The 8,195-nt window shown below is 35.3% G+C and overlaps 4 protein-coding genes across 4 annotated transcripts in view; 2 read left to right on the top strand and 2 right to left on the bottom strand.

Annotated features, from left to right (window-relative positions):
* Positions 1-8,195, top strand: part of LOC109536416 (inactive dipeptidyl peptidase 10) — a gene marked incomplete in the record, with an annotated part of 29,733 nt that overhangs the window by 9,182 nt on the left and 12,356 nt on the right.
* On the bottom strand, positions 3,171-3,987 carry LOC109536420. Its single transcript, XM_019902621.1, has 2 exons — positions 3,617-3,987; positions 3,171-3,562 (listed from the first exon to the last, which is right to left on the bottom strand). Exons 1-2 carry the CDS (start codon positions 3,662-3,664, stop codon positions 3,215-3,217), a joined length of 396 nt encoding a protein of 131 aa, XP_019758180.1. The 5' UTR covers positions 3,665-3,987; the 3' UTR covers positions 3,171-3,214.
* LOC109536419 lies at positions 4,294-4,922 on the bottom strand. Its single transcript, XM_019902620.2, has 2 exons — positions 4,735-4,922; positions 4,294-4,679 (listed from the first exon to the last, which is right to left on the bottom strand). Exons 1-2 carry the CDS (start codon positions 4,789-4,791, stop codon positions 4,332-4,334), a joined length of 405 nt encoding a protein of 134 aa, XP_019758179.1. The 5' UTR covers positions 4,792-4,922; the 3' UTR covers positions 4,294-4,331.
* LOC109536418 (B2 protein) lies at positions 6,993-7,928 on the top strand. Its single transcript, XM_019902619.2, has 2 exons — positions 6,993-7,423; positions 7,476-7,928. Exons 1-2 carry the CDS (start codon positions 7,370-7,372, stop codon positions 7,845-7,847), a joined length of 426 nt encoding a protein of 141 aa, XP_019758178.2. The 5' UTR covers positions 6,993-7,369; the 3' UTR covers positions 7,848-7,928.

The following is an 8,195-nucleotide window of genomic DNA, read 5'->3' as shown; positions in this document are numbered from 1 at the left end:
ACTTCTGAAGATGCAAGCCACTCGTGCTTGCGAAACGTCAGGAAGAAATTCTACCGAACGACGGCCTAAAAACCCGAAAAACCCATTAGTTTCAAGGAATGGCCTCGAAAGTCTATCTCTTTTGATAATGTGTATTTTATTGAATATTTATTTGTAAAGATGCATGCGTTGTTCTGTTCTGATAAGTTTTTATGCCAAATTTTTCAGGCAGCTTAATTTTCCGCAGCTCCACAGCTTCCGTGTGGTTGAAAATAGATGTAACTAGATCTGAAAGCTGCAATTTGCCACTAAACCGAAATGATTTACGTTGATTGCATAATACAGGGTAAAATATCGCTGGATTTGATTCACGGCTTTGCACCATCAATGAGTATCACCATCGTCGTCGATTTGTTCGAAACAAAAATATTTCATGGTAAAACAAATTAGTGAAAAAGACCCGGAATTGCTGTTGGGTGGCGAAGGTTTCACGCATAATCTAAATCCTGATGGTTTCCCCAAAAATAAAAGGGGATCCCTAATATCCTTACTATTTGAAGATTCGGGGCATTTACCTACAGACCCACTTTTCCTGGAAAGTAAATAATCCTCCACTTCAGGCCCTTTCGGAGAACTTTTACAACATTAGAATCACATTTGAACGCGAGGGAGTATTAAAATTGCCTCTAAACCGCGCGTAAATTGTTTAAATTCTTTATTTTCCGGAAACAACTAGCTGAGATCCGCATTCATAAAATTTCTGCTTTTGATAATGTTATTAGTTATTTCTTTAAGCTGTGGTTTTGGGTGAATGATCCAAATTAAAATAATCTGGCTTAGAGTTAATAGTTTTGGATGCTGCGCAACTATAGGATTTTTTGAGCATTTGCCCTACTTACCCAACTGCATTAAACCAAAATAAATAGATTTTAGAAAATTTTTTAGTTTTGCTTGGAAGGCTAAAGCTACAACCCCCGGGGAGCTCAGGAGAAATATTTTTTGGGCGAAATCTTATATCTGTTTGGCTTTCAAATATATTCCTTTCGTTCTGTTTTCATTGTTTTTTTGGCAATCCTGAATAGTTATTAGTTTCAGTTGTGCAGATCTTAAATTTGCTTGAAATTGTGCTTTAAAGTTGCACACTTTCTTTGGAGGACTTTGAAGAAACTTCAGTCAAAGTCAATTTTCTGGTAGATTTTACTTTCAAAATTCATAATTTCTGCAATGCTTGAACCAAAACGCTGAAATTGGGCGGAAAGATAGAAAAAATTTGTTCATATGGATGGCTTGATTTTCTGTTATCAAAAGCTCTAAGTTGATTTTTGACAATTTTTTGAATTTTGGTTAACTTTTTAACTTCGATTTTGGGGGTGATTCACACTATTCCATAAGGATTTTTCAAATTTGAATGAATATATAAAAAGTAGATCAATAGAAATTGGGCGCGCAATGTTGCGTAGTAGAAGTGTTGCGTATTTGCAAAAATTTTCAAAATTTTCGGATTACTCTTGTTTCTACTTGAATTTTCCCTGCTCCCCAAATCTAGGGGCAACATGTAGAAAAACTGTTCATACAGTCCTTCGACTCTTACCTTTTTAACGCCACAAAATGATTTTTTTATGCACAATTTCGCCATTTTTAAGTTCTTCACTTTTTTCTTTAGCCTTCTGCAACAGTACAAGACTTTGCAAAAACACTAAACTTGCTTAGTTATTCGTACAATCTGATCCCATAATACAAGGTTTCTACTGTGAAACTAACAAGAAACTTCCCGTTAAAGCTTCGGAAGGAAACTTTTCTGAACCCTCGAAAATCCATCTAAACAGCCCGGAAAATTAATTAAATCCTTGTACGTTTTTAAAAAAACAAATTTCTGCCTGGTTTGATCCCACTTTGCGTCTTAATTAAGCCGTCCATACATCCAATAAAGCAATTACGGTTCACTTCAATATCATTTTCAAAGCAGTTATCTTTTGTTAGATAATTAGCGTGTAATGGACGGATTTCAGCCCCAAAATGTACCATAAAGCCCGCATTCTATGCACCAGAATACTGCTAGTTTATGATAAAATAAAGTTGAATTATGAATAGTTTAGAGCCAAAGCTCTAATCAACTGGCATGAACAATCAACAGGTGGCTCAAATATGGCTGCAAAATTTTCTATATTCGGGAAATTGTTGCATTTTGCATTTTACTAGGGCAAATGTAAATATCTCGCCATAAAAGCTCTTTACGGAACGGGGCTTTTGAACTGGCAGCGTTTCTACACTCTAAATTGCACCATTTCCAAAACAAAATTACTTGTACAACGTTGCATTCGACTTTGTATGGTTATTCGTTCACCTAGAATGGAATTACTTTAATGAAACTCGAACGTCGGCTAAAGCAGCGCTTTAAATAAATGATAGAATATATTGCAAAAATTACTTAGTTTTTTGTTTTGTTTGCCAAAGAATGTTTCTCACAATAAACCAAATTCTGTTGGCGTTTCAAAAGCTCAAAGTTAGACACGGCAAAATGAAAGTGTCGCAGTTAAAATGCAAACGAGGTTTTGCTTTAGTTCCGGTTTAAAATATGTTTAAAAAGCACTAAATGCTTTCAAGGGAAAATGGTTTTTGTAAGCTGGGTCTTAATTAAAAATCAACCGCAAATGCTTTGGAGATTACGTGGGAGTCTAATATGTTAAGATAACATTTAATTTGCATTCATACTAACTCGGGGAAAATCCACAGTTGAAATGCGGTTGCTGAAAATAAGTCCTTAAAAAATTGGAGCGTTCTTCTCTATCGATTTATTGAAACCAACAAATGCATAAAAGGCATCAACACGACATTCCTGGCGTCTGGAATGTTCCTAAAATAAACGGGCATTACCTAACAGGTTTCTACTATTCATTATCTATTCAGCGGGGTAAAAGTGCATCTCGAGCTTCAAGTAATGGTTTCTGAAGTAAATTGGATTTAGGTGTACCCGGGCAATCGCATTTCTTGCCTTAAATTGGGAAAACTGCAATGTTTATCTGCCCTGAAAATGCCGAAATAGACAACCGTGAAGTTAGGTGAATTGTTTTAAGTTCACGTGAGTCTCAAACGGATCTGCAGAAAGTTCTAATTAAAATACGGAAAATGCCCCCAAAAACCAAGGCTTTGGTTGCAAGCAACTTCCATATTTCGTAAATAAAACTGAATCGTTTGATTCCTGAAGCGTATATTGAAATACATACAAACTGTTCGACTATAGCTTATGGTCCTTTCCCATGAAACAGTCAACGGCATTTCGAATAGTTTGCAACACTGTGTCTTTTTGAATCAAACACAAGCGAACAATCGCCGCCACATTTTCCATGTTATCCTCATCTATTATGCCTTTCATGTTGGTTTCGAAATTATCCGTGTTTACTGTTCCGTCTTCGGTCATAAGTTGTCCTTGTTTAGCCACGCAGAAGAAGTGAAGATAGAATTCGTCGTCGTCTCGCATTTTTATTTTATCTAACGCGAAATGCAGATCGTCATCCTCGATCTCATGATGGTCTAAGCAGGGGCGATGGAAGTCAACTACTTGTTGACGATCAGCTCTTGTGGCCTAAAACAGCAATTTTTCAGGAACGTTGAGCAAAAAATGCGAAACTCTACTTACCACCGCAACTACTCCCAGAACTATGAGGAATTTTATAGCAGGAAACATTTTTGAAATGAACTGTAGAATCACATAAATTAAGTGAATCGCCCGAGTCCTTTTATACTGGTGCAATTCGTCGATAATGCAAAATTATTAGTTAGCAAAGATTCGAAATGGGCATGATTAGAAGTGGTTTCCATTTTATAGTCCAGGGTTCGTCTGATTTTTGCGCTTAAACCACCGGTGTTTAAAAATTTTCTTGAAATCCAACTAAAGCGCACTTGGGATTTTTTTCTAAATAAAATCAAAAAATCAAACAAAAGTTTGAAAGAATGTTTCAACAAAAAGCTAGCAAGATTGTTCGATGAAGTATACCTTCTAGCTCCCGGTCTAATAATAAATGGGAAAATTTATCAATACTTACTGTATCAATTAAGGACAATTTGTTTAAACAATATGTTTAGCGGGTGGAAATCCTCATCGGTGCCCGGAAATATTAATAACATACTGAAACCGTAATCATATACATTTTGTAATGGGCGCATTGAAACCAGCAAAAATGCGAATTTAGCCAGTTTAATGGCAAAATGTAATTTACAAAAACACGCCCTTTTGGCAGTTGTTAAGCGGAATAATAATTTTTTAAAACGTCTTTGTCTACTAAAGACTTTGATGCGTAAATAAAACACAAAACATACATTCAAAAATTCATATTAATCTTAACATTGCCGAATCACAGCTTATGTTCTGAAGAATAGAAGCAATCGATTGCCATTTTAATGGTAGTGAAAATATCATCCCTTTGTATCAGACACTTTCTAGTTAAGGCAGCGACATGAGCCATATGCTCCTCATCAATAACATCCTTCAAGTTTTCTTCGAAATGGTCAGTGTTGACAATTCCATTATCTGAGATGAGTTTTGCTTTTTTCACCACACAGAAAAAGTGGAAGTAAAATGCCTCATTTTGTATCGGTTTTCCATCCATAATTTCGTGCAGTTCATCTTCTAGAAGTCCGTGGGCTTCCATGCAACCCCGTTGGAATTCCACGGCTTTCTCACGCTGATCTGCCTCAATTATCTGCAAGTTGTGTAATTTTTACACTTAATTAATAAGAGTTAGCGACTTTACTTACATTAACCAGAAAAGTTAAAAACACTGCCACAAGCGCAAAATGGATTTTCTGACTCATTGTTCCTGCAAAAGACCACGATACTGATAAACGGGAATACTGAACTTCAATGATTCAGACCACTGGCAAAGAAATGCTTTTATTGCATGCAGATTTCATAAAAATCAGATTTTTCACATGGCAAATTGCTGGTCATTTGACCAAGGATTTCATGTCTTCCATTTTCATAAAAATGTAATTACCGACATTTCTCGATTAATCAAAGTGAAACTACAGTTTCAATTCATAAAAATTCGGCCAATCATTTCCAGATTATAATAGATGAACATTTCCAAGCATAAAATTACTATGGACGTTCGTGATACTAAACGCTTGGGAATATCAATAAGGGAAAAAATTTTAATTATAGTTTGGCGTCAGCTAAAGGAAAAATGAGATTTGCACTATTCAATAGAGCACTGTTCAATAGAGTAATTAATTACTCGATCGAAGACAAAATGAAAACCTTTGCAGTAAATTTTTAGAATGATGAACTGCAAACCCCAACATCGCTAGAAAAAAGTCACTTTGTGATTTTCAACAGACCAACTAAAGCTACTTGTTGCACTATCATAGAAGAGAATTAATATAATTTTAAATAAATATATGAAAAATTTCTATTCTCGTTGTACTTTCGTTTGTACGCTACGAATTTCCGTCACCAAGCACAGATAATATATATTTGATAATTAAATGTATTGCAACAAGGTAATAACATGCATCCAGGCAATATTAGCAATAATAAATGGCTGCTGGCTTTTTGCTAATGATACCATAAATGTGTATAAAATAATTTAAAAGGCGGTCTTTTAAGCAAATGGGGGGTGTTTCTATGGTCGGATTTGACCGAGAAAGCAAAGGTTTGGCTGCAGTGGTTCACTCTAGTGTACCTGAATATAAAAAAATTAATTTTTTATGCAAAAAATGCATAAAATGCATCTGGAACAATTGGCCGAGATCAGCAAATCGACACCTGTTGACTACGACGAAGTATTAAAAAAGTGTTTGATTCTGTATAAAACTAGGAAAGAAACAGTTTATAGGATGTCCAAGTGTTTGTTTGAAGAAAAAGCTATCGACGACTTCAACTCTGAAATTGTTCTTTAGTTGGATTATTTAACAAAAACCTCAATGTGTAAAATATAATTATTGCTTGAAAAGCGCAATTGCTGACGGTAAAGTTTGAACAAAAAATATTTTGATCTATCGATGTACTGCCAAGAGTATTGAAATCGATTCCAAAATGGGGCCAGTTTGTTCCGTTACTTATTGTGCAGGTTTAATAATATTTTGCAATAAATGCTATGGCGAAGTAAGTAAATCAAATTTTCTGGAATGAAGGATTAAAAACCATTCTAGTTTATAGGTGCAGTTACGTGTTGCCACTGTAATAAATTATCAGATTGTAGGCGGCATTTTATTAATTGGATGTTTTATGTGTGTATTTCAATCTAAATATACAACATGAATGATTTGCTTGTTCGCGAACGTTCTATTGTTCTGCCGCACAAAATGACTTATTGTGTGTAATTTGCTTTAAATTGGATGTTCAAAGTATGTGCTCAAATTATAAGCAATTAGCGCAACTAGTCTCTATTCTTGAAATAGCACTCCTATGTACTTAAATTTAGAACCAGAAACATTTATGATGGATTTTCGGCATTTCGATTGATAACTATTCCCTAGTCAAATACACCAAACAAATAAAACCCGAATTTCCATAAAAGCGAAACGCCGCTTTCCATCTGTTCCATTTTCATAGCTCATTATTCAGAAAACCCACACTTTTCACATGTACAAATTACCATACATATTTAATTCAACGCAAATTGTAAAAAAACGATTTGTTTGTTCAAATTCATGTTGGTTCAAGTCCTGAAATAATCAGACTCGTAAAAAACTCGATCGTGTTCAAAACGCTTTGGTTTTTCTGAAATTTCTTCATGAATTTGCCAAATGTTGATTCCCCTTTCGTCTAGTTGTCTGTGATAAACTTGAAGAAATTCAACGTCGAAATATGGCTTTAAGGGTTTGTGCACTGTAGTCATTTGCGTTCAAAGAATAGTCCAGTAGCAATTTTCCATGCCTCAATTTCATATAAATAATTTGTATGGAAAAGTTCAAGGCAGTGCCTCAAAAGCAAGCACTTCATTAATAATCCAGTAAAAAAGCTGGAAGGCGGGATTTTCTAGAAAAATATATTAAAGCCCCTTTCCAGTGCAGCTTGTTCTAAATACAGTTGATTTTATCCATGTAAAATCAATTACTTGTATACTTTTTGATTGTTAGTGAACGTTTGATCCGCATCCCAATTAGAAGTTCACGTTGAATGAGTTTTACAGCGAAGGCCGTTAACGAGCGTCTGAAGCTAATAACATATCATTGAATGCATATTGGGCAAAATATTGTTTTTTAATAATAGGACACGATGACTTTTTACAAAGCTAATATATTTGATTGCTAGTTATGCCTTAATGATTCTGCAAAGTCACACTAAGTTAGGTCAGGGTGGACGAATATATAAACTTGCCACCAACTTCGGTTTGTCAACAGTGAGACAACCCATCTAGCTCAAAAAGTTCTAAAGGTCCGCATAAAAATGAACGGATTGTGTGTGTTTTTCCTGCTACTTTTGGCTGCAGTAGTGAAATCAGTAAGTCCATTTTTGCCTTGGCTGTTTGCGTGACTGTAAATGTTTTTTGTAGGATTTTGATTTCAGCAACTACAAAGAATTCGAACACCTGGCGGGAGATCAGCGGGAAAAAGCGGTCAGCATATTCAAAGAATGCATGGCTGAAACAGGCGCGACCCACGAAATGATGGAAAAATCTGTGGAAGGCGATATACCTGATGACATCGTTTTCAAGAACCACTTGGTTTGCATTGGAAAGAAAAGTGGATTTATCGACGAAAATGGATTGCACAGCAAGGAGAAGCTGAAGGAGAAACTAACACTTTTACTTGGCGATGAAGGGTTGGTGGACAAGATTTTGGATAAGTGTTTCATGGAGAAAGGCACTCCTCAAGATACAGCTTTTGAGCTAGCGAAGTGCTGCCATAAGGAGTACCACAACTAGCGTTGATTTTATTGCTGTTTTATAATATTTAGTACATTTTAAATATATCACCTCTTAGAAATATAGCAGTACGCATCATCAGTTTCTATTTTTATTTATTTTTTCACTTAGAAGCAATCGTCCATTTGTTCAAACGAATTTTGCCTGAGCACGATTCTACGTGTGGTGAATTGCATATGAAACCCCTTTTTACAATTCGACTATTAAAAGGCAATAAAAATGCAGCCATTGTCTCTAGTTAATGAATATTTTCGAGCTCCAACAAGAGCACAACAAGGAAATAACCCAGTGGAACTTAGCCAGCAAATCGCAGATTTATTCATTTTTAATACCAAATGTTGGAGATTT

This window comes from Dendroctonus ponderosae, unplaced genomic scaffold, assembly GCF_020466585.1.
Source record: "Dendroctonus ponderosae isolate FM_Combo_2020 unplaced genomic scaffold, Dpon_F_20191213v2 Dpon_F_20191213_6, whole genome shotgun sequence".
NCBI lineage: Eukaryota > Metazoa > Arthropoda > Insecta > Coleoptera > Curculionidae > Dendroctonus > Dendroctonus ponderosae.
The sequence above is the reverse complement of the archived record's forward strand: the minus strand, read 5'-3'. Positions and strand labels throughout refer to the sequence as shown.

Bases quoted from the DNA above. Each gene is read 5' to 3' on its own strand.
- LOC109536418 (XM_019902619.2), top strand. From the start codon at position 7,370: ATGAACGGATTGTGTGTGTTTTTCCTGCTACTTTTGGCTGCAGTAGTG. The intron at 7,424-7,475 runs GTAAGTCCATTT...TGTTTTTTGTAG, and splicing joins TGGCTGCAGTAGTGAAATCA to GATTTTGATTTCAGCAACTA.
- LOC109536419 (XM_019902620.2), bottom strand. From the start codon at position 4,791: ATGAGTCAGAAAATCCATTTTGCGCTTGTGGCAGTGTTTTTAACTTTT. The intron at 4,680-4,734 runs GTAAGTAAAGTC...CACAACTTGCAG, and splicing joins TTTTAACTTTTCTGGTTAAT to ATAATTGAGGCAGATCAGCG.
- LOC109536420 (XM_019902621.1), bottom strand. From the start codon at position 3,664: ATGTTTCCTGCTATAAAATTCCTCATAGTTCTGGGAGTAGTTGCGGTG. The intron at 3,563-3,616 runs GTAAGTAGAGTT...TTGCTGTTTTAG, and splicing joins TTCTGGGAGTAGTTGCGGTG to GCCACAAGAGCTGATCGTCA.